Source organism: Protomyctophum bolini (assembly GCF_963924005.1).
Source record: "Protomyctophum bolini genome assembly, chromosome: 24".
In the NCBI taxonomy this organism is placed as follows: Eukaryota; Metazoa; Chordata; class Actinopteri; order Myctophiformes; family Myctophidae; genus Protomyctophum; species Protomyctophum bolini.
In genome coordinates, this window is record NC_137885.1 from 5,121,097 (window position 1) to 5,146,639 (window position 25,543).

Sequence of the window (25,543 nt, forward strand, 5' to 3'; positions counted from 1 at the left end):
CACTGTCTGGTACTGGTACCATTACTTTATACAGTGTTCTGGTCTATTCTATGTAACACTGTCTGGTACTGGTACCATTACTTTATACAGTGTTCTGGTCTATGCTATGTAACACTGCTACTGGTACCATTACTTTATACAGTGTTCTGGTCTATTCTATGTAACACTGTCTGGTACTGGTACCATTACTTTATACAGTGTTCTGGTCTATGCTATGTAACACTGCTACTGGTACCATTACTTTATACAGTGTTCTGGTCTATTCTATGCAACACTGTCTGCTACTGGTACCATTACTTTATACAGTGTTCTGGTCTATTCTATGTAACACTGTCTGGTACTGGTACCATTACTTTATACAGTGTTCTGGTCTATTCTATGTAACACTGTCTGGTACTGGTACCATTACTTTATACAGTGTTCTGGTCTATTCTATGTAACACTGTCTGGTACTGGTACCATTACTTTATACAGTGTTCTGGTCTATTCTATGTAACACTGTCTGGTACTGGTACCATTACTTTATACAGTGTTCTGGTCTATTCTATGTAACACTGTCTGGTACTGGTACCATTACTTTATACAGTGTTCTGGTCTATTCTCTGTAACACTGTCTGGTACTGGTACCATTACTTTATACAGTGTTCTGGTCTATTCTATGTAACACTGTCTGGTACTGGTACCATTACTTTATACAGTGTTCTGGTCTATTCTATGTAACACTGTCTGGTACTGGTACCATTACTTTATACAGTGTTCTGGTCTATTCTATGTAACACTGTCTGGTACTGGTACCATTACTTTATACAGTGTTCTGGTCTATTCTATGTAACACTGTCTGGTACTGGTACCATTACTTTATACAGTGTTCTGGTCTATTCTATGTAACACTGTCTGGTACTGGTACCATTACTTTATACAGTGTTCTGGTCTATTCTCTGTAACACTGTCTGGTACTGGTACCATTACTTTATACAGTGTTCTGGTCTATTCTATGTAACACTGTCTGGTACTGGTACCATTACTTTATACAGTGTTCTGGTCTATTCTATGTAACACTGTCTGGTACTGGTACCATTACTTTATACAGTGTTCTGGTCTATTCTATGTAACACTGTCTGGTACTGGTACCATTACTTTATACAGTGTTCTGGTCTATTCTATGTAACACTGTCTGGTACTGGTACCATTACTTTATACAGTGTTCTGGTCTATTCTATGTAACACTGTCTGGTACTGGTACCATTACTTTATACAGTGTTCTGGTCTATTCTATGTAACACTGTCTGGTACTGGTACCATTACTTTATACAGTGTTCTGGTCTATTATATGTAACACTGTCTGGTACTGGTACCATTACTTTATACAGTGTTCTGGTCTATGCTATGTAACACTGTCTGGTACTGGTACCATTACTTTATACAGTGTTCTGGTCTATTCTATGTAACACTGTCTGATACTGGTACCATTACTTTATACAGTGTTCTGGTCTATTCTATGTAACACTGTCTGGTACTGGTACCATTACTTTATACAGTGTTCTGGTCTATTCTATGTAACACTGTCTGGTACTGGTACCATTACTTTATACAGTGTTCTGGTCTATTCTATGTAACACTGTCTGCTACTGGTACTGTAACGGGTCCCAAGCTGGTTGGGTACCACATTCTACAATATTGGTTGAGTGGAAATTGGAATGAGTCTGAAAAACAGAACAAATGGTCACCGAAATGAAGACACAGAACTTTTCTCTTTCGTTCCTAGTTTTCCTCTCACATTTATTCACTAATCAATGAATCAAATATAATTCACAATACAAAACAATAAATCAATCATTTCCCAATACTGCAATAATGTCTGTTTGTCAAAGTCCTCTGTCAGGTCCAAGGTGAGTATAGAAATATGTTCTTTTCAGGTTGTGTGCGTGTGTTCCAGGCAACAGTGCGTGTGTGTGTGGGTGTGGGTGTGTGTGAGAGAGAGGTAGGTATGGTATGTCTATGTGTAGGTGAATGAATGTATAAAGTCCATTAAATGTGTTAAACAGGTGAGTATGTAATGTATTTGTGTTGTCCCATAAAAGTACCTAGTATATTTCCATTTCAGCATTTACAATAAAACTCTTCACATTCAAAATAATTCTTTGGCTTCATCATTCTCAATGAACCTCAAAATTGTCACATAAATACATCCAAGTGCATTCCTTCAGTACTGATACTGGTTTGATTTAGCTACCATTCTTTAGTGCAATAATACTGTCAATTACAGTGCAAATAGTTCCATAGTTGTGCCATAATGCTGCTACAAAACACAACCATAGTGCAGTATGACTATACACATACATTCAGTTACTTTAGCTTTCAGCTATACTCTTAGTAATAAACTGTTGTCTCTTCAAGACATACCGACATCATCACATAGGGGAATGAATAAGAAAGATGAGCATATTAAATACACTCAAAACACCTCTATAAATGCACTTTTGCAATAAACCAGTAATCAATAATAAACCCTCTTAGCATCCAAATACTCCGAAACTGTAGATAAAGTAGAAATATAAAAGTAGTATAAATGTAAATAGCTTCTCTGCACTTTAATGTAAAACCGAAATGTAGCTGTTCATAAATCCTTTCACACAATAATATATCTGTCAAGTAATCAGGTAACCAGCAATGAGCATTAATAATGTCGGGGGTAAATATCAAACTTCGTTCCATGTTCAGTACGTGAGGCGGACGCCATTATGCAACAGTGGTTATGTAACCGGGCGACGCCATTACGCAACAGCATGCTACAACAACTCTGAAAAACCGCGGCATTTTCACCGTATTTAAACACACTCTAAAGCACTCATTTTTCCTCAAACGTCTCACAGTATCTCCACATAAGCACTCGATCCTCAAGGGATAAGTTAATATTGTTTTCACGTTGTACTAACCTGAAAAACAGAACAAATGGTCACCGAAATGAAGACACAGAACTTTTCTCTTTCGTTCCTAGTTTTCCTCTGAGGGGAAAGGGGGCGTACCTTCTCCTTAAGAAGAAGCGTCAGGAAACATCTACCATGACAGAAAGGTTCCGCGTTCCTCATTCTAGTGAACTAGTGTTATACAGTAGCACTGATATCTTTTGGCTTGTGACCATTTGAATAAATAAAAATAATAAACGTACTAGACCATACTTTTAACCAAAATGAAAATAAAGAAAGACCAAAGAACCAAAGAAAATAAAAGCTATTTCACAACTGTGAGAGTATCACACACTCCCCGACAAACAGAAGTGGCTCCTGACACTTGACCTTGATAATAGAAAACCTCAAAATACGAACTTCATGTAAACAACTTCACTCCGAACAGTGCATAAGAAAAATAAGAAAAGTATTCCCAAGGCAGGTACCGAATGTCTCTACTGTATGTAGTCCATGGCACTTTCGGGCTGTGTATGAGTATGCTTGCGTGCATGCAAAGTATGCGTACAGTCTGTGGTGTGTATCAGTTCAGTTCAGAAACAATGAATGGGATATGTAGTGGGTGGGAATGGGTAGTGAGTGAAAGACGGGGCCATTTGGGGCTGAAAGGGAAGGGGATAGGGATAACACAGCTGGGGCCACTGCATCGGCTGGATTTCAACTGCATTCACGGTGGGACGGGGCTGGTAGGCTGGTTGGCCAAGGGAGGGGTATGTGAACATGTAGCCGGGCCGTCTCACTCTGGTGGAGTGTCTTGGAGGGGGTTGATGTTCAGGCCGAGGCTCTGGAATGTCTTCCTCCATGTTGACTACTTCAGCTATCTCTCGGTCGTCGAGCTGAGGCTGATCCATGTCCTGTTCAGTGTCACTGTGTACTTCCTGTTCCTCTTCTGTGACACTTTCTCTCTCCTGTTCAGGTTCAGCGAGAACTCTCTCCTCCCGGTGGATTCCATTCTGTTCCTGGTTTCTCTGTGGCTCCTGGAGTACATGTTGCTCTGGTACGTTACGGTCGGTTCTGGGATTCTCCACAGGTACCCGCAGCCAGTAACGATAAACTCCATCCTCTTCCTCAGAGTCACTTGTGTCTGGACTCTGCTGTGCTTGTTCTGGGGCATCTGAATGTCTCTTAGTTCTCTTTGTTGACTCACGTGCTTTAGTGACTGGACTGGCGACTGGTGGCTCTATCGGCAGGTCATTCACTTGTAACAGCAGGTTCCTATGCAGAGTGCGAGCGGGGCGGCTTCCTGTCTCAGGGGTTACTTTGTAGACAGGATTATCTCCAACCTGCTCTTTCACGATGTAGATGGTATGCTCCCAGTAGGGTCTTAGCTTACCAGGACCACCTCTCTCACTGAGGTTACGCACGAGGACTCTGTCTCCAGGCTGAAGAGTCACACCTCTGCTCCTCTTGTCATAGTACTTCTTTCCTTTAGAGCTGGCCTGTTGGCTGTTTGCATTGGCGATGCGATAGGCCTCAGTCATTTTTCCTGCCCACTTTTCAGCGTATCCTCTGTGGGTTCCATCTTCTTCATCTGTTAGGAGACCAAAGAGAAGGTCGACAGGGAGACGTGGATGATGACCATATAGCAAGTAGTAAGGTGAGAAGCCTGTGGATTCGTGCTTTGTGCAATTATATGCGTGGACTACTTGGGGTAGGTGATCCTTCCAGTTCTGTTTCTCTTTCTCTCCCAGGGTCCTGAGCATCTGTAACAGAGTGCGGTTTAGTCTCTCAACAGGGTTACCTTGGGGGTGATAGGGGGAGGTTCTTGAGTGGCCAACGCCGGCTAACTGTCTCAGTGACTTGAACAATTCGTTCTCGAACTCACGGCCCTGGTCATGGTGGAGCCGAGACGGATATCCGAATCTGGGGATGAAGTCATTGAACAGCTTGTCGGCCGCAGTCTTGCCAGCTTTGTTACGGGTGGGGTAGGCTTGTGCAAACCTGGTAAAGTGATCGATTACTACAAGAATGTACTCACAGCCACCACGGGAGGGTTCCAGGTGAAGGAAGTCGATACACACTAGTTCGAGGGGAGAATTTGATGTAATACTGCCCATCGGCGCTCTTTCATGTACAGCTGGCTTCTTCTGTTTCAGACAAGGGCACTTTCTGGTGATGTATTCTTCAATCTCTCTCTTCATAAAAGGCCAGTAGAAGCGCTCTCTTGCTAGAGTCAGGACTTTCTCCACACCGACATGGCCCATGTTGTTATGCAGGTAGGTGAGAGCTAGTGGCCTGTAGGTGGTAGGCAAAACCAGTTGTCTCCGGCCTATGGTTTTCCTGTACAGCAATCCATCCTCTATTTGCAGCTTGCTCCATTCTCTCAAGAGCCTCATGGTGTCAGTGTCACAGTTCCCTTTGTTGCACTCTGCAGGTGGTGTGTTGTTCTCCTTTAATTCCATCACTTTTCCAATGGCTGGGTCTGCTCTCTGTTCTCTTACCAGTTCATCATGGCTAATCGCCTGCAGTGGCTCCTTGTGGGGTGGGGTTTGGGATGCGATGTTGAGAGCTGCGACCCAGGCAATGTCTCCTTCTTGGGCTCTTCTGGTTCCTTCCCATACAGTACACACAGCCTCGTCTGTTAGTTCTTCAGAGCACTCTGTCATGAGGGTGCCGATGTCCAGGGGACAACGAGAAAGGGTGTCTGCGTCGATGTTACTTTTGCCTGGCCGGTATCTGATGTCGAAACTGAAATCGGCGAGCTGTCCCACCCACCGATGGCCTACTGCGTTGAGCTTGGCAGTACTAGAACATATGTGAGCGGGTTATTGTCCGTGAAGATGGTGAAGTGAGGGGCATAGAATAAATAGTCTCTGAATTTGTCACATACCGCCCACTTTAACGCCAGGAACTCAAGCTTGCCGCTGTGCAGGTGGTAGTTCTGTTCTGCTGGTGTCAATGTGCGTGACCCGTAGGCAATCACCCTCAGTTTTCCATCCTGGTGCTGGTAAAGGACTGCTCCCAGACCTTTTTGAGACGCATCTGTGTGGAGTGTGAATGGTTGATTGAAGTCAGGGTACGCCAGCACTGGGGGTTCCATCAGCATGTCGATCAAGCGTTCTAGAATCTGCTGGTGTTTCTCATTCCACTCGATTGGGGTGCGAGAGGACTGTTGGGGGGATTTAGTCTTGGCTCGTGAGGGTTTAAACTGGGGGTGTCTGGGGGTGTCAGGCTGTAGCTTGAGCAGGTCATACAGGGGCTGGGCTATCCGTGAGAAGTTTTGCACATAGCTTCTGTAGTAGCTCAGGAAGCCGAGTACTTGTCTTACATCTCCGACTGTCTTTGGCGCTCTGTGTTTCAGTACTCTCACTGCCTCCAGGTCCTTGGGATCCACTCTAACCCCTTCTGCAGACACCAACCGGCCAACATAGCGGACTTCTTTGCGAAACAGCTCGCACTTCTCTGGCTTCAGCTTCACGCCGTGGCGCTGGAGGGCTTGGAGGACTTTCCGTAGTACTTGCACATGTTCCTCAAAGGATTTACTAAAACACAAAACGTCATCTAGGTAGGGAATGCAGCATTCATCCCGTAGTGTGTCGAGCATCTCCTCCATGCTCCTCTGAAATGCTGCTGGGGCGTTGGATAAGCCAAATGGTATTCTGACCCACTCGTAGAGTCCCCAGGGGGTCGTGAATGCCGTCATGTACCTTGATCCTTCGGCCATAAAGCCTTGGTGATAGGCCTTGCCCTGATCGAGTATCGAAAACCAGCCATAGCCTCCCAGTGAGTCAGTGAGATCCTGGATCCGGGGGAGGGGGTGACGGTCTGGCACTGTCTTGTTGTTTAGAAGCCGGTAGTCGATACACAGGCGCAGCGAACCATCCTTCTTTCTCACACATATGACAGGGGCTGCATAGGGGGACTGAGACTTCACGATCCATCCTCTCACTATCAGGTCCTGAACATATTCCTTCACTTCTTTGTAGAGTGGTTTTGGGATCGATGCGTAGGCCTTCTGCACTGGAATGTCATCCTTGAGTCTGATCTCCATCTGTAGGGAGGGAATGCAACCAATGTCACCGCTGTCCCGTGCAAAGGCTCCAGACTCCTCACGCAGCACTCTCTCCACTGCCAGTTGTTGTTCAGGGCTCAGGTGACTAACGTCGACAGGTGGCAGCCAGGGTTCGATGGGGGTTACACTGGGGGAGGCGACGTTGACCTCTGCTGTCACTTCCATCTGTGACTCTGCTGCATCGGTCTCAATGACTTTGGTCACATGTTGGATGACACCTAGGGGGGTTCTCTTTGGCAGGGTGACATCATGTTTTGAGTGGTTAGAGATAGGCACTCTAACATAAGGCCGTCGTGTGTGGTTGATTTCCAGGAGGCCTTCTCCCACACTCAGCTGTCCTAAAACAGGGTTCTCTTCTGCAGGCTCATACAGGACACAGGGATCAGAGGTGTCGAAGTTAGGGGGGATCCGGCACCACACATGTACTGCACTTCCTGCTGGAATAACAACATTGTCTCTGCCCACTCTTACTGTGGCTGGGTCACAGAATGTCTTCTGGGGAGCGTGGATGAAATTGACCATGGCCATCACTTCCTCTTCCTCCATCCCGAATGCTCTGCGTAGGAGGCTGACTAGTGCGATGAGAGCAGCACCAGATGACTCTTGTCTCTTGATGACATGTTCAAGTACATTGGCTCCTAACAAAGGCTGGGGTAGGGGACACTTGCTGACTAGAAAGGGGGCTTGGACAATGAGATTTGGGTCGTCGTTTCCTGCGAGGTTGACAGTGAGTTCCACCCACCCATCATAGGGGATGGCTTGGCCGTTTGCTGCGTAGACTTTCAGGTCCGTTTCCAGTAGCTCCTGCAGAGATCTCACTGGGTAATTGGGGATATGAGCGCCAGCCCACGTCCTGTCAATGATACTCACCTGCGAGCCAGTGTCAAAGAGGACTGTTGCTGGGTTCCCATTAATCGAGCATTTCAGCTGGCTCTTCTTTCCAATCAGCGGTGCTTGGCATTCAGTGGTACTCTGGCAGGTAAGGGTGTGTGGCTGGGGTCTGGGGCCCTTGGGTCGCTTTGATGACTTGTTGGAGATGGGGTTTACTGATTGGGACTGGAGCTGTGCGCCGGCCTCTGACCGTCCCTCGGCAGAGACCGGGTCTCGTTTCCCTGGAACCTGGTTCGCTTCAAGCATCCCACTGCCCGGTGTCCTGACTCTCCACACTTGAAGCAGTGGTTGCAGTCCTGCCGGTTCTGTTCTGTACATTTTTGACAACAAGCCGTTCTTCCCCTCGCCTGGAAGGAGGATTGTGGGTTGTGATTGGGGGATGACTGGAAGGGGTGGTGTGTCTGGGTTTGGGGTAGTGGGTGAGCCATCTGGGTGTTGTTTACCTGAGCATCCATTAGAGAGGCCACCATTTGCGTCAGGGTCTCCACTTGCGCACTGAGCTGTTGGATGGTCTGGAGGTTCTTGTCGTCTGCAGTGGTGTGTCTTGGCTTGTCATCGGTCTGTCCACCTCCTGTCTCAACCTTGGCACTGTGAGCCTGTGTGTTCTTCTGGCGGGGAAGCTGGCCGAGTCTGCGCTGATGTTCATTCTCGTCGCTGATCATTTTAGTCATTTGGCCGAGGATTTCCTCATCAGTGACTTGGTTGTTTGAGACGAGCGGTCTCAATCTGTCGAAGGTCGGCATGTTTTACTCCCAGGCCCTGATAGATCGTGTTGAGAAATACCTCTTGAATGGTTCTTGGATCATAAGAGATGTCCGTGTTGGCCTGTTTTGACTGGAAAAGGAGTTTCTGTTTCAGTCCAATCATGCGATACAGGAACTGCTGCGGTGACTCTTGGTCTGCTTGCCGGGCACACATCAACTCCTGAAACATCTCTGTAGTTGCCTTTTCCCCAAGATGAGATCTGAGGAAGATCTTGAGTTCAGGGACAGCCAACTCATCCTTGTTCGACAGCATGTCCTTGAATGTACCTGGTTTTATGATTCTCAGCACTCCCCGGACCACTTCGGCATCTGCAAAGCCATCTTTGACTCCTTCATCCATTTGTTTACTGATGCTATTATAGCTGATCTCCGAGCTCTGGTCTCCAACTTGGCCTCCATGTACCTTGAACTCTCTTCGCTGGAGGTAGGGGAGGTCTTTTAGGGGAACCATTCTCTGCGGTGTGCTCTGTGGAGGGGGGAATGACACTGTTCCATCTTGGTGGTTGTGTGTCGAGGCGGGGGAGGCAGCTTCAAATTGTTTCAGTTTCTTACCCAATTCTTCATAGATTCTTCTCAGTTCATCTGCTGGCTGGGTCGTTGCATTGTCGGGGGGGTTGGAATGGGAATGGGGTTGCATTATGGTGCTGTTGATCTGGGGGTTAGGTGGCGGTGATGTGTGGTCTGGTGGGGCTGTATTGTCAGGGGGGTTGGATGGCATAGCCATGTTGGTCTGGGGGTTGGGTGGCAGTGATGTGTGGTCTGAAAGGGAAGGGGTACTGGGTACCACGTGTAGCGTGGCGTCAACTGGTGACTCTGCTTCAAGCATATGGCATATCACGTCATTCAGCATCATCAGTGAACTCAAACCTTCATCCTCAAGTCCTAGGAGGTGATCAGACTGCATGTAGGCGATGATGTAGTCCATGCATCCTTCCTCATCGACTGGGCTCAGCTTGTCGCCGGTCTTGCTGTCAGATGCAATGTCTTTTGCAATCTCATAGATGTTGGCACTCGAGAGCTTAAACAACTCCCTTTTGATGCCCCACACCACCTCTCTCCGTGACTGGGACATGGTGTGTGGTTCCGATGGTCAGGTGATGTCTCGTTGGGGTGAATGCTGGTATGGTAGACCAACAGCGTTGCTCCTTGGTGCCTGACGTGCGTTGCCTTTCCACTTCAGTAGTGCGGCTCCCTGGCGAGATCTCTTCTCTTATCTCCGCCTATGGACACCCACTGGCTGACTCCTGGCCTGCAGTCACGTCTGGTCACCTTGGTCTCTTGGTTCTGGTATCACTGAATCAGCATTCCAACCAGTAGGTGGCGCTGATCCCGGACGAGCCCCCACAATTTGTAACGGGTCCCAAGCTGGTTGGGTACCACATTCTACAATATTGGTTGAGTGGAAATTGGAATGAGTCTGAAAAACAGAACAAATGGTCACCGAAATGAAGACACAGAACTTTTCTCTTTCGTTCCTAGTTTTCCTCTCACATTTATTCACTAATCAATGAATCAAATATAATTCACAATACAAAACAATAAATCAATCATTTCCCAATACTGCAATAATGTCTGTTTGTCAAAGTCCTCTGTCAGGTCCAAGGTGAGTATAGAAATATGTTCTTTTCAGGTTGTGTGCGTGTGTTCCAGGCAACAGTGCGTGTGTGTGTGGGTGTGGGTGTGTGTGAGAGAGAGGTAGGTATGGTATGTCTATGTGTAGGTGAATGAATGTATAAAGTCCATTAAATGTGTTAAACAGGTGAGTATGTAATGTATTTGTGTTGTCCCATAAAAGTACCTAGTATATTTCCATTTCAGCATTTACAATAAAACTCTTCACATTCAAAATAATTCTTTGGCTTCATCATTCTCAATGAACCTCAAAATTGTCACATAAATACATCCAAGTGCATTCCTTCAGTACTGATACTGGTTTGATTTAGCTACCATTCTTTAGTGCAATAATACTGTCAATTACAGTGCAAATAGTTCCATAGTTGTGCCATAATGCTGCTACAAAACACAACCATAGTGCAGTATGACTATACACATACATTCAGTTACTTTAGCTTTCAGCTATACTCTTAGTAATAAACTGTTGTCTCTTCAAGACATACCGACATCATCACATAGGGGAATGAATAAGAAAGATGAGCATATTAAATACACTCAAAACACCTCTATAAATGCACTTTTGCAATAAACCAGTAATCAATAATAAACCCTCTTAGCATCCAAATACTCCGAAACTGTAGATAAAGTAGAAATATAAAAGTAGTATAAATGTAAATAGCTTCTCTGCACTTTAATGTAAAACCGAAATGTAGCTGTTCATAAATCCTTTCACACAATAATATATCTGTCAAGTAATCAGGTAACCAGCAATGAGCATTAATAATGTCGGGGGTAAATATCAAACTTCGTTCCATGTTCAGTACGTGAGGCGGACGCCATTATGCAACAGTGGTTATGTAACCGGGCGACGCCATTACGCAACAGCATGCTACAACAACTCTGAAAAACCGCGGCATTTTCACCGTATTTAAACACACTCTAAAGCACTCATTTTTCCTCAAACGTCTCACAGTATCTCCACATAAGCACTCGATCCTCAAGGGATAAGTTAATATTGTTTTCACGTTGTACTAACCTGAAAAACAGAACAAATGGTCACCGAAATGAAGACACAGAACTTTTCTCTTTCGTTCCTAGTTTTCCTCTGAGGGGAAAGGGGGCGTACCTTCTCCTTAAGAAGAAGCGTCAGGAAACATCTACCATGACAGAAAGGTTCCGCGTTCCTCATTCTAGTGAACTAGTGTTATACAGTAGCACTGATATCTTTTGGCTTGTGACCATTTGAATAAATAAAAATAATAAACGTACTAGACCATACTTTTAACCAAAATGAAAATAAAGAAAGACCAAAGAACCAAAGAAAATAAAAGCTATTTCACAACTGTGAGAGTATCACAGTACCATTACTTTATACAGTGTTCTGGTCTACATCTGAGCTATAATTCCATCTGACAGCTTTAAGAGTCTCCTGTCTAGATTATAATGACCACCGGGTTTGTTAAGATTTCAATTCAGACAATAGATTTTTAATTTAATTTAATTCGTGAATGGGAATTTAAATGTGCATTATATTTTGTTCTGCATGATATACATTTTAATAATTGATCCACCCGATTCAATAAATGATGGTGTTTTGCTCATTTTATCTCTACCCGTGATTTGATTGAGAGAGAATACTCCAGCGTTTTTTACCATCATGTATAATTTCTTCAATTCTAGATTGATAGTTTAGGCTTTTTTCTGTTTATTTAATGTGGTCACTTTGTCTCTTAAAGAGCGATATGCTAGCCAGTCTGATCTACAGAAATTATTTTCTATCTTTCATCAAGCTTCTCAGCGTTGTCAGCTTTTAATCTACTATTTTCAATACGCTTTGAAAAATAATCTGAAATATTGTAACAATACACATCTTCTCTCATGGGGTCTATGCTGTCACAGACGGGGGTCCACAGACAAATGGATAATTTTGGGGTCTATGCTGTCACAGACGGGGGTCCACAGACAACTCTGCATAGGAGTGGCCAGCACCACTCAATAATGTGAGAACTACTTCTTCTATCACTGGCACTCACTTTGATTTGCTTGAACAGTCAACAAACTGAACTGTAGGCCAATGCTGCCACCTGCTGGCTCATAACCGAAGTAACAGTTTTACTACTGTAAAAGGGTTGACAGGGTCGTCAGCTACAATTTACAATGGAGTAATTTATCAGACGCTCTGAATCCAGAGAGACTTACAGTAAGGTTCAACACATGGTAATACATCAAATACATAAAATACATAAAAAAATAAAATAAAAATAGTCATAAGTAAGCCAAGAACCTAACATCTGTCTAACAGTAGAATATTAAACTATGGTACAGTAAAACAAAAGAGTGCTATGTCTCTATAAACATGCTATCTACTCTCTAACAGGAGTATAAAGCATGTAAACACACATCAGTGAATGTGTGAAACACAATGACTGAACCCACAGAAGCTACCGGAGCACTTCCTTCAGAGAATTAATTAATTAGGTGCATTCAGACAGTTTGTTATAATGACAAACATTTATAAAACGTGAAACAATTGTCCAGTACTACTCAACTCCATCCCCAAAGGCAGTCTCCAAGTAAGGTCAATATAGTAGGCTAACAGTTAAACAAAAGGTGAAATAATTGTCCTACAGTACTAACTGCATCGCCAAAGGCAGTCTCTTACTTGGTCAATAGTAGGCTATAGGCCTAATAGTTACATTAGTCTCTTACTTGGTCAATAGTAGGCTATAGGCCTAATAGTTACATTAGTCTCTCACTTGGTCAACAGTAGGCTATAGGCCTAATAGTTACATTTAACAAGACATTCTTGAACACAAACAAAAGTAGATAATGTGCACAAACTTGGGGAAACTCGACAACAATTGTTTCAGGAGGATATTATGAACACAAGAAGCAGTTAATGTGCAACCAATAAGCTGTATAATAACATCTATCTATAATATGTTGGTACTTTATACACCTTGATAAGGAATGTCTCTTCAACCAAGCTGTATAATAACATCTATCTATAATATGTTGGTACTTTATACACCTTGATAAGGAATGTCTCTTCAACCAAGCTGTATAATAACATCTATCTATAATATGTTGGTACTTTATACACCTTGATAAGGAATATGTCTCTTCAACCAAGCTGTATAATAACATCCATCTATAATATGTTGGTACTTTATACACCTTGATAAGGAATATGTCTCTTCCAGAGTCACTGTGGTTGAATGGCTGCACAACCCACTTCTACAATGGTCACTTCTCTAATATGTCATCAACAACAACATCTGATGTAGGCCACACACACACACACACACACACACACACACACACACACACACACACACACACACACACACACACACACACACACACACACACACACACACACACACACACAACTGTGTTGGATCGACTTACAGAACCTTGTATTCGAAATTAAAGAGTCCAATATGGGCTCAGAGGCGTTCAATGACACACGTTTTAACAGCACATTTCTGCACGGCGGGCAGAATTAATGAACAATAATGTATGTCTTACTCACCTGGGATAAAGTTCCTTCCCTTTCCCCATGAATTAATCCAACAGGGTAATAGTTTATTAAATTAGTTTGTAACGCGCTCTATAGCTACAGCTCAACATTTGAATACTTAGAGGTGCAACCTTCAATAGGTTCCTGTGTCACGCAGTACCTGTTACAAAGGTTCCTACTCCCTGAACTACAGAGTCAGACCCAAACGCCTTTTTCAACATCTAGTCTAGTCTTTGCGACTTTGGCTAATTTAGCTAATTCAGAGGATTTCTTCCCTCAGGTCCAAACATATTTTACAATATAAATTGGGGGTCCCAGAGATAGAAATGCCATTAAATGGGGGTCCGTAGACTAATGCATGTCAAACTGGGGGGTCTTTCAAATTAAAATGGTTGAGAGTCACTGCTAGAGACGTAAACATCTTCTCTTATGGGCAAATCTTTTCAAATGGGGGTCGGCGGGCTAATAAGTGTCAATTTGAGGGTCCTTGATGTGAAAAAGTTTCACAGCTACTGATTCATAGATCACATTAAAAACAACGGCATTGAACCAAAGTGCTGTACATTCAGTAAGAATACTAAAAATCACACTAGTGTGAAGTGAGGGCCATGTTGATATGTTCTCATGTCCGTGAAAAATGAAATACATTTATTACAGGTTGTATAGTTTATATCAGTCAGATGACGTCTTACGTCACGGTACATTTACTGCCCTAAACAAACATTAAATGGTAAATGGTGCATTTATATAGCGCCTTTATCCAAGGTGCTTTACATAGATTTGAGCATTATACATTCACCCATTCACACACCGATGGTGGTGCACACCATGCAAGCCACCAACCAGCACATCGGGAGCAATTAGGGCTTCTGAGTCTTGCTCAAGGACACTTAGACACTAACTCTGGGGGAGCCCACAAGCTCTGTGTCCATTTAATGCGCTGGCCATTCAAACACAGCAGATCTACAAGCTCTGTGTCCATTTAATGCGCTGGCCATTCAAACACAGCAGATCTACAAGCTCTGTGTCCATTTAATGCGCTGGCCATTCAAACACAGCAGATCTACAAGCTCTGTGTCCATTTAATGCGCTGGCCATTCAAACACATCAGATCTACAAGCTCTGTGTCCATTTAATGCGCTGGCAATTCAAACACAACAGATCTACAAGCTCTGTGTCCATTTAATGTGCTGGCCATTCAAACACAACAGATCTACAAGCTCTGTGTCCATTTAATGTGCTGGCCATTCAAACACAACAGATCTACAAGCTCTGTGTCCATTTAATGTGCTGGCCATTCAAACACAACAGATCTACAAGCTCACAGTGTGTCACGTCGTGCAACGCTGCAAGCTTTAGATATGATATTTTTGAACATTTTTGAAAAATGTCCTTAAACATTAACAAATAAACACAAACACATAAACACACATAAACACATAAACACACATAAACACATAAACACATAAACACACATAAACACATAAACACATAAACACACATAAACACATAAACACATAAACACACATAAACACATAAACACATAAACACACATAAACACATAAACACATAAACACACATAAACACACATAAACACATAAACACATAAACACATAAACACACATAAACACATAAACACATAAACACACATAAACACATAAACACATAAACACACATAAACACATAAACACATAAACACACATAAACACATAAACACATAAACACACATAAACACATAAACACATAAACACACATAAACACATAAACACATAAACACACATAAACACATAAACACACATAAACACATAAACACATAAACACACATAAACACATAAACACATAAACACACATAAACACATAAACACATAAACACACATAAACACATAAACACATAAACACACATAAACGCGGCCAAATACACATCAATGTGGGGGTCCTTGACATGAATACGTTTGAGAACCACTGCTAATAGTCCACAGCACATATTTAAGGTGTTTATATTTTAACGTTTTAAGGCATATTTGTCTTATTAGCCAGGGACCTTTTTAAGAGTGGTTGTGTGGTGTCGCTCTCTCTCTCTCTCTCCTTGATCACCGTCACACACCGTTCAAAGAGCCAGAAGATTCCGCTAAGACTGTTGTTGATGGAACATACTGTAATTACGTGCTACAGTGGATTCATCCATATAAATGTACAGCTTATTATTTGCAAAAGGTACAGCACAGTATAACACGCTGTACAGCAACACGCGTGCACGCGATGCACACGCAAGCAGCCACGTGTCATGAGAGAATGGCAACAACGTGCAGCACACGGAGGTTACATTCCTTTGACGTGAGACTTTCAGAGGTCTTTTACCTCCAGTGTTGCCTCCCATTTCCATTCAATCTCCCTCACTGGTCGTCGTTGGTTGAGGGAGAGTTTCAAAGTGTCCAATAATGACAACAACAACTAGCCTAATAACACTCCACGATCATAAACCATGGCAACCCTCCATCCACAGCCTAGGACCTCCTATACAACCTAAAAGTTATCTCACCTCTGATCACAGTTACAGGTGCCTCTTATTAAACTATGGTGACACTTAAACTCCTCCATTAATCACTCATCATGTTTATCTGTCTTTGTCTCAAGTGTTCCAGTAAAAAGTAACCCATCGGCATTTTATCCTTGATGTTTCCGCGAGAAGTATTCGCATCAAATCAAGTTTAGCCTGTAGTGTGTGTGTGTGTGTGTGTGTGTGTGTGTGTGTGTGTGTGTGTGTGTGTGTGTGTGTGTGTGTGTGTGTGTGTGTCCTCCCCATTATCACGGTACATCTGCATGCCTTGGACTTTCTCATCAACAGAGAATACCTGATCAGTTTACAGCCACAAGCTACCTTGCCAAAGTAGGTTAGTGGTTAGCTGGAAGAATGTGTTTTGATGAAAGTGTCCATCAGAGCTGTGATGACTATACTCTAAAAGCTGTCGTATGCATGCATGGAATGGAATTTGGAATGCAACACATATTTATGATTGACGAATGAGGAATGTGGATTATTTGGTTCTCTCTCTCTCTCTCTCTCTCTCTCTCTCTCTCTCTCTCTCTGAGAGCTGTGGAGGTGTGTGTGTGTGTGTGTGTGTGTGTGTGTGTGTGTGTGTGTGTGTGTGTGTGTGTGTGTGTGTGTGTGTGTGTGTGGGTCATACTGATGTCATTCAGTTCACCTCTCCACTCTCCCATATTGTTGAACACTTAATGCAAGTAGAAGCAGTCAGTCAGTCACACACTACATAATGCTACCAAATGAAGCACCGTCAGTGCTGCAGTGTATAGTGGAAAGAAGGTGAGAAATGTGTGATATATTTTGTTATATGTAGCCGTTAATACTTTATGAAAGGAGAAAGCTTGCCAAGAGCGTCAGTTTGATAATAACCGGCCCTGAACAACAGATTCATGGAGTGTATATATATATGTATATGTGGTGTGGTCAGACAGTGACATAATTAAAGTCAACGGCATGCGAGGGACCTGCAGTGAAAACAACAGAATGCATGTTATCTGTTCAGAAAGGCTAACATGTCATTGTTCTGACCTCCTGCTTTTTTGCTATTTTTTTTAATTGGAATCCGGAAAAGTAATCTTTTTTTTATTTTATTTAAAATACACTTACTTTATGATTATGAACTGAAATGCAAATATTGGACATAAAAAAAGTCACTAAGCTATTAACACATTAGACTGAAGTAATTAAAGCAGGTTTGGAATTGCAGACGAGGACGTATTCTGTGTTACCCGGGCCTCGTCTGGACACCACATCCGTTTGTTTGTTTTCTCCGTTTGTTTGACCTGATGTGATTGTGTGTATTTATCAATTAATTCATGAATTAACATTATTTCATTTTCAGAAAAGGACAACAAATCTAATGAGGTGGAAGCCCCGGGAGGAAGTTCTGCAGGTGAGATATAGGTTATAGATATTATATAACGTTATATTATTGCGACCATAGAAAACCTGTAAGTCAGTCCGTCCGTCACGCCTCGTGACACGCTCCATAAATGGCCAATACAGAATTCATTCCATATGTTGATCTTCCCAGCAGTCTGCCGTCACCCAGGCAGATGCGAGAGACGTTGCAAAATGACTTACTGTTGCTAAAAGAACACAATAGCGGCCAATCAAATCATCGCTATGGGGTGATCAGCCAATCAAATCATCGCTATGGGGTGATCAGCCAATCAAATCATCATGTTTGTGTTCATACAAACAGACAAAGTTGGGCATAGGAGGGGCTAGCAATTAGGGTGTGTAATTAAGTCACATTTTGGGTGAACTACTCCTTTAATTACTATAATTGATCTCAGAGAATAGATAACTTTTTTTGATCATGTATCTTACTGTACAGGTGATCCATATAATCCATAATGGAAAGCTTACTCACTCAACAGTGAAAGTGCATGAGTATTTACTGTATGACTGACTTAATGCTAATGTACTGATTTCATCTCATCTTGCTCAGCTGACCACCTAGGCTGACTGCTGCTGAAAGCCAAGTGCAACAACTGTGGAGTAAGTATGTTTTATAAATATAATATATACTGACATATTATTAAGTATACATGTATAGAAGTAGGAATTGAAAAAATCCCAAAAGGTTCAATTAAATGGAGGACAAGGTACTCACATTTCCACTTTTAAATTGGCACACACTAATAAATAAACGCTCCCCACACGTCTCAAGATTTGCCATTGACAATGAAAGGGGAATTCAGGTCAAATGTCTGTGATGTGTTTTTCAGAAATGGGTGCCAAATTGAGTGCTAGCGAGAGCAACGTGAAAGACCTCGAGGTCCATGTTGCAGACCTCCAGACCAGACTCAGTACCAGTGAGGTCCATGTTGCAGACCTCCAAACCAGACTCAGTACCAGTGAGGTCCATGTTGCAGACCTCCAACCCAGACTCAGTACCAGTGAGGTCCATGTTGCAGACCTCCAACCCAGACTCAGTACCAGTGAGGTCCATGTTGCAGACCTCCAAACCAGACTCAGTACCAGTGAGGTCCATGTTGCAGACCTCCAACCCAGACTCAGTACCAGTGAGGTCCATGTTGCAGACCTCCAAACCAGACTCAGTACCAGTGAGGTCCATGTTGCAGACCTCCAACCCAGACTCAGTACCAGTGAGGTCCATGTTGCAGACCTCCAAACCAGACTCAGTACCAGTGAGGTCCATGTTGCAGACCTCCAAACCAGACTCAGTACCAGTGAGGTCCATGTTGCAGACCTCCAAACCAGACTCAGTACCAGTGAGGGCCAAGTTGAAGTTCTCCAGACCAGAGTTAATGCTAGTGAGAGTCAAGGCTTTGAGACCAGACTCAACACCAGCAGTGAAGGTAATTTTATCCAGATGGTGTTCAGCGAATGCAAGTATAAATGTGTAGTGTTGAAAAGGGAGTTACTTTGGGGTTAAATAGTTCGCACATTTCTTTTAATTTAAGCAATATTACACGAGAGGGTTAACGTGATTATTGCCACAACAGTGATGCGGTAAGGAACGAGACGAAGTCTCACTAGATCAGCCAACGCAGGGAAGCTGGAAGTACCTGTAGTGTAATTTGTAGAACACACACAGACAAACATACATGTATTGGACAATTATTGTGTGTCGTTAAGATGAGGTTTAAGATGAAGACACACACACACACACACACAGCATAGGCTGATTCCTAGAAGAAACCATACCATAACAGAAAGCCAGCTTGACCATAATAGGATGGTCAGTAATGTGAGAGGATCATAACAGAATAATTCATACCAGCTGGGGTCTGTTAGTCGAGTGTGTAACGCATACACAATCGGGCACACCATACAGACGCCATGCGTAGGCACACGCACAATTAGGCACATGTTGAGAAAGGCCAAAACATGTGTCTGAGAGGCCCCTAACTTGAGACTAAGGCTCCCTCTCTCTCTTGCGTGCAACGGTGTGATAGGCTCTCCAATTCCGGAGACAGTCTAAAGATTAGGGCAGTGTCCAGCCGGACAATCTCATTGGATAGAAGCCAAAATCCTGGATCATATAGACCGCACACAGAAGGATTTTGGGGAGTGTGTTTTTTAGGATGCTAGGAGAATGCTGTAGTGGAACCCTGAGTGATCATGTCATGTATTCTCCCCTGTTCCCCAATCCCCATGTAACTTGTGCTACAATAAATATACTATGTTAAAACCTTGAACCACGGGTCTTCATCCAGTCCGACGGACAGTGTCCCATCTCATCAATTATCCTACATTAATGGCGTCCAACGTGGTATGCGAATTTCCCCCAACGACGACTTTTGTGACAGGTGAGTGTGAATTTTTTACATTAATCCACACTCACCCGTCCGGTCGTTCCGTTGTTATGGGGGACATCGCAACAGACCCAACAAATCCACTTACTGGATGGGACAGGGCCCGTTGGATTGGTTGGGCCTGCAAGGAGTAGTATTGTGTTCAGTATTTTTTTTATGGAGATTTATGCATTTTTTTTCTCCATTTTTGGATATTTTTGTTTTTGTTTGTCACTTGCTTGAGCATTCATCTTGGGAGTTTGCGGGGTGTTCCTGTGCTAGTAGATAGCAGACGAAATTGGGTTGACTAGGTACTGTGCTATAGGTAGCAGACAGAATTTATTTTACTTTGTTTGTGCGCGCGCTCGCACAAACATACTGTGCTGGTCTTTGCTTTGTCGAAAGTGACGAAGTGACGGCATGTTCATGTGGATTTCCAAAGAGGGTCCGTGTGATTTGGTTCATGGTTCTTGAGATGTTGGTTTTCATGTGGATCTAGAGAAGAGAAGTCCATGTGATATATGGTTCATTGTCTGTGACGATGTATGTTGTCTCTATTATTTAGCTCTAATTTGGCCTGCCTGAAACATGGAATGAAAAAATGAAATGGTGACAATGGAAATGGAGGTTATTTTTTCTGTGCCAGTGAGATGGCAGTCTAAATGATTTTAGGTGTTGACCATAACGTGCTGTGTCAGTAGATGACATTTTCCTGTGTCAGTGAGATGGCAGCTTAAGTGATAAGGCTTTCTCTTCATCATATAAATGGCAAATACTGATCACATCTGTCATAGATGAATACAGCCTTGTGTTGCGATTAAATTGTGGACCCGGGGGAGGGTAAGGAGACTGAGTTGAAGAATTGACTGAGTTGAATAATTGACTGTCTGCGGACGACTGGATTAAGGAATTGACTGAGTTGAAGAATTGACTGAATTAAAGAATTGACTGGATTAAAGAATTGACTGAGTTGAGGAATTGACTGAGTTGGAGAATTGACTGAATTAAAGACTTGACTGAATTAAATATTTGAGTGGGGTATTTGTATGCGCATGTGGTGTTCGTTTTGTGATGTGGGCAGGATTAAATAATGGTAGCTTCATTAAAACAATGTATGTGGCTGTGTTGGGCGACCGGGAGTGCTCCTTCCAAGTGAGAGAGAGAGGATAAAAGAGGTGGGGGCTATGCAGGCGCACACGCTCCTGGGGCTGTTTTTGCCTTGAGATCTTTCTTCCCCCCCTGCTTTGTTCGCCCTTGGAAGGGGGACGGGGCTGGGGGGAGGGGGGTGCTCAGCGTCCTATTGGCTGCTCGTGTGTGATTTTTTTTGAGGAGCGGGGTAAAAAGAGTAAAAGTTTCTACGGGAGATGAGATTGGCCGCTGGGATTTCTTATGTTTAGTTTAGAACATGTTATTTCATGTTCTAAGGGGGGACTGGTATGGATTAATTGGATTTTGGGACTAGTTATTAGGAGTTTAATAATTCGGAAATAGGCTAAATGAAGGACTGGAATTAATGGATTAAGAAATAAATTGGAAAAATACCTAAACTTAGGTAAGAGAAATACATTTACGGTTATTATAGAAAGCACTAAAAATGTGTAATATGCTATAATGATCGTGTGGTTGTTTAATTAATTGCGAGCCTGTTTAATAAGTGCTCGATACAAAACTGGTGGCTGTCTGTGTTATAAGGGTCATTGTTATTTCAACACTGGTGGTGTTACATTATTTGCATACTATCGATTGCGCGCTGCGGTCTGGTAGTCAAATTAATATGATTGGAAAACTTGAAAAAGAGCCGACTACAATACTATAGTTGGAAGCTAAATTGCGGCGATTGACTGCTGTCTTTTTGAGCGGACGGCAATGAGTCCTTTATTGGTGCCACGTTGCGTGTGATTCGCGTTGTCTAAATTCCGTGAACAATGCATATTGGCAGCTCGGGCGATATAAATTAAAAGTTTGTGGCTGTGTGCTAATATTGGCGACTACACAGTACACACTATAACGGGATATCAACAAACTACGTCATCACGTCATCACGTTCACGCTAACGATCTTGGTTGGCTTACAAACGATCACGTGATCACGATCCTCCATTCTGTTCCGAAAGATCCGCCAGGATCCGCCATTTTGTGCCTGTTGGCTGGTGGTCGCGCGGTACCGTACTACGTCAATTGTAACACAGACGCTTGCACCCATGAAGAGAGGTGCAGGGCATGCAATGCACAGTACGCTGTGGTTTTTTTATGCATTCATGACTGATAATGATGCACACATGTTATGCTGTTTAATACAGTGACGACCTATTTAGAGACGTTTGAAAGCAAGTTTTGAATGGTTTGCTGACTTTTAACCTGTCACTGATCAGTGAATGCCGATAAAATTTAATGTTTAAAGGCGATTTAAGATGTGGGCTAAATTAATCAGAGGTGAAAATGGTAGTCAAAATAGTTGAATCTATTACTTCACTCAGTTATTCTAACTGAGCGTGGGATTAAAAGTAACTTTTGGTGAAAAGAGTAGCATTACAAACCTCATTTTTGATCAGTGATGGTTTAAAAGGTGGACTGACTTTTTCATAACATGAATAAATATAGATATTATGGCGGGGATGCTCATTTAATTTGACAAAGTCAATAGCTCTATATGTGGTGTTTTTCTGGTGTTCCAAAACTCAGAGATTTAAAGAAATGTGGGTTTTTGATTTGTGGGTTTAAGCAAAATTAAGAAGGTATGAGACTGCCTCTCTCATTGAAATGATTACACTGAGATAATAAAGAATAAGTAGGCAATAGGTTGATATTGGAATGTTTAACCCTACAGAGTTGTCTTGTTAGTAAGACGCATGAGTAATTGAATTATGAGACACAAAATAGCGTTTAGGGTGAGACAAAAGTATGAGTCTCCGTGTGTGCAGGGAGGAGCACACATAAGGTCACAGAGTGACCATATGGGACCACTAACCAGATGTGGGATAATGGGGGACATTTTTGAATGGTGTAATATGAGTAAATGTGTTTATAAATAAACTAGATAAACAAACTGATTAATAGGAGGTTAATAAATGAAACGGTGTATGACCTAGATTAGATAAGGGAACTATGCAAATGTTACTGTAGATGTATGATGTTTAAAGTATTTAAAAGTATAATATAACTATTATGCAACTAAAGGCCCTTGTTTGGGTACAATCTGTCCGTGCAAAGGGTCTCTTTTGGAAGCGATACGTTGCTTCATGTCATTATTCACTATGTGTCATTGGGTCATTTGAGTGGGCCAAGGGAGGCCCCTCTCAGTAAAAAAGAGAGACAGTAATTACTAATACTGTGGTAGTGTTTTGAATCTATTTTGTGTGAGTGGTATAAATCACATGAGTGATAATTAGGGAACTGTTACTAATGGCATAAATGTTTGTGTTCTTGTGCCCATGCACGACACGCGGAGTATCCAGTGATGAATGACACGGAACCCAAATCTCCCCTGATTGCTGAATAACTCTGAGGCAGAGAGGAGACGCAGAGACACGCTGCAGACGCAGACGGCAGATGACCCGGGCTGCAGCAGTGTGTAAAAGACCTGCCATGACCTTTGTAGTTTGAACAACCTAGTCTAGTAGTAATTGTGAGTCAAGTGTTTGAATGTTGATGCATGCATGAGTCATATCATTGAAAAATATAATAGGCAAAGCAAGGTTATGCCACAGCGCTGACCTTGAACATTTTCTTATTTTGGTGGCTGGAATGGGGACGGCGTCTCGCCTAGCCACGAACGCCTGAGAACAGGGAGGAGCTTAAGTGAGAATATTTGATTGGGGAGGCAGTCTAGCCATGGGGAATATTTTCCAAATGATATGAGTCACATGGTATGTGTGGTGTTTTGATCGAGAACGTATGATAAGTAGTTGTGTGTTTTGACAGTGAATGGTTGATGAATGGGATATGACAACGGTACAGTACAACACGCCTTCTAAAGTTTAATAGACACATAAAGAGAGTGTTGAGGGAGGACCTACTAGGTATGCCAAGATAGGTACATGCATACATAAGGTCTTCGTGTAATGAGCTGTGGGGATGCATGTGTGAACTCTGGGGAGATGAATGTTTTGAAAAAACGATGAATGTATGTTTGACGGAATGAACTTCACAAATTCTCCCCTTGGAATTTTGCATTGGTGAGAGGTTATCATGCCATGTAAGGTGTTGCTGGAAGAGGCCATTTGTTCTAAGTGTGTGATGATTAAAATAGATGAATATGATGATAGAAGAAAAGCATAAGTGACACATAGTAAGCCAATTATACCGGATATGTGATTGTGGAGAGAAACAGAGGAACTATGTATACAGAGTGACAGTAATTCAATGCACGGATGAAAGGTGCTGCTAACAGAGAGAAACCTAGTTGGAATGATCGATAAGAACTGAATACATGAGTGTAACTTTGGAGTCTGATGTCTTAAGTGATCACGAGTAGATGAGAACAAATACTGGCTTAGGGGTGCCTGTGAGTTTTGTGGGAGGAGTCAAGGCGTAGGCTGAGACGGCGCTTCCTAGAACCTTTATAGTGCACTAGGACCATTGGGAAACGCGTTCCTGTGGTCACAGATCAGCTGGTAGCTAATTGTGCTGAGAGGGACGAGTTGGCCCCGGGGGAAACTAAAGGGTTAAAGCTATATTGCCCCTCAGCAGACTGAAAGAAAGAACTTGGTGAGTTGACATCAGTGAATGTCCCATTTCTTGTGAATAACGACTTCTGGGACAGAATAGTATTTCAGTGTTCTGGTGTTAATAATGGCTGCTGACAAAGGGACACAAACAGTGCAGCGAGAGTTGGACCAAGAGGCTCAGGCCGGTGGACAGCGAAATCAGATGACACAGACACCCATGAGTGGATATGACTTGATGTTTTTATACGACAGTATGTCATCAGACATGCTAAAGGGAGACGAAGATCCAGTAAAATACGTAGGAAGAATTCGTGATTGTTGGTTGGCTGTCACGGGGTCAGTACCGTCAGAACAAGGTGATCTGGGTGTTCTGGAAAATATGATTATTTGGGACAGGACGGAACAAGGTTTACCGTTACCGGTACAACAGCATATGCGAGCCGTTAGGAATGTTGGTGACGTCACGAGCGTCGAATATATACAACATATTGTGCGTCTTGTCAGTGCCCACCGTGAGGCCATCAGGGCACAGGAACAAGAGGCAGTTCGTGAGTTGCAGCGCCAGCGTTGTGTCGCGCAGGTGGGGGCCGCCGCAGCGGATCGTCTCATCCCCTTGTTTCCTTTGCGTCCCGGGGCGGGGCCGCTGGAACCAGACTGGATGTCAGGGTGTGAATACCGTGATTGGCAGAGCTGTCATTACAGTGACAAGGAGCTTCCAGATAGCTAGTTAGTGCCTAAATGAGATTGGTCTGGTGGATGGAGAAATACGGCAGAGTGTGTCACATACACTCGCTCAGC

The 25,543-nt window shown here is 43.1% G+C and overlaps 2 protein-coding genes across 2 annotated transcripts in view; both read left to right on the forward strand.

Moving 5' to 3' along the window:
* The window catches only part of LOC308311697 (complement C1q subcomponent subunit A-like), a gene marked incomplete at its 5' end in the record, with an annotated part of 81,730 nt that overhangs the window by 38,573 nt on the left and 17,614 nt on the right, over positions 1-25,543 (forward strand). The window lies entirely within an intron of this gene.
* The window catches only part of LOC308311984 (uncharacterized protein), a gene marked incomplete at both ends in the record, with an annotated part of 54,101 nt that overhangs the window by 22,385 nt on the left and 6,173 nt on the right, over positions 1-25,543 (forward strand). Inside the window, one exon of the mRNA XM_080758813.1 lies at positions 19,017-19,140. Within this exon, the coding sequence (XP_080614939.1) occupies positions 19,017-19,140 (124 nt within the window). The remainder of the gene's footprint in view (positions 1-19,016; positions 19,141-25,543) is intronic.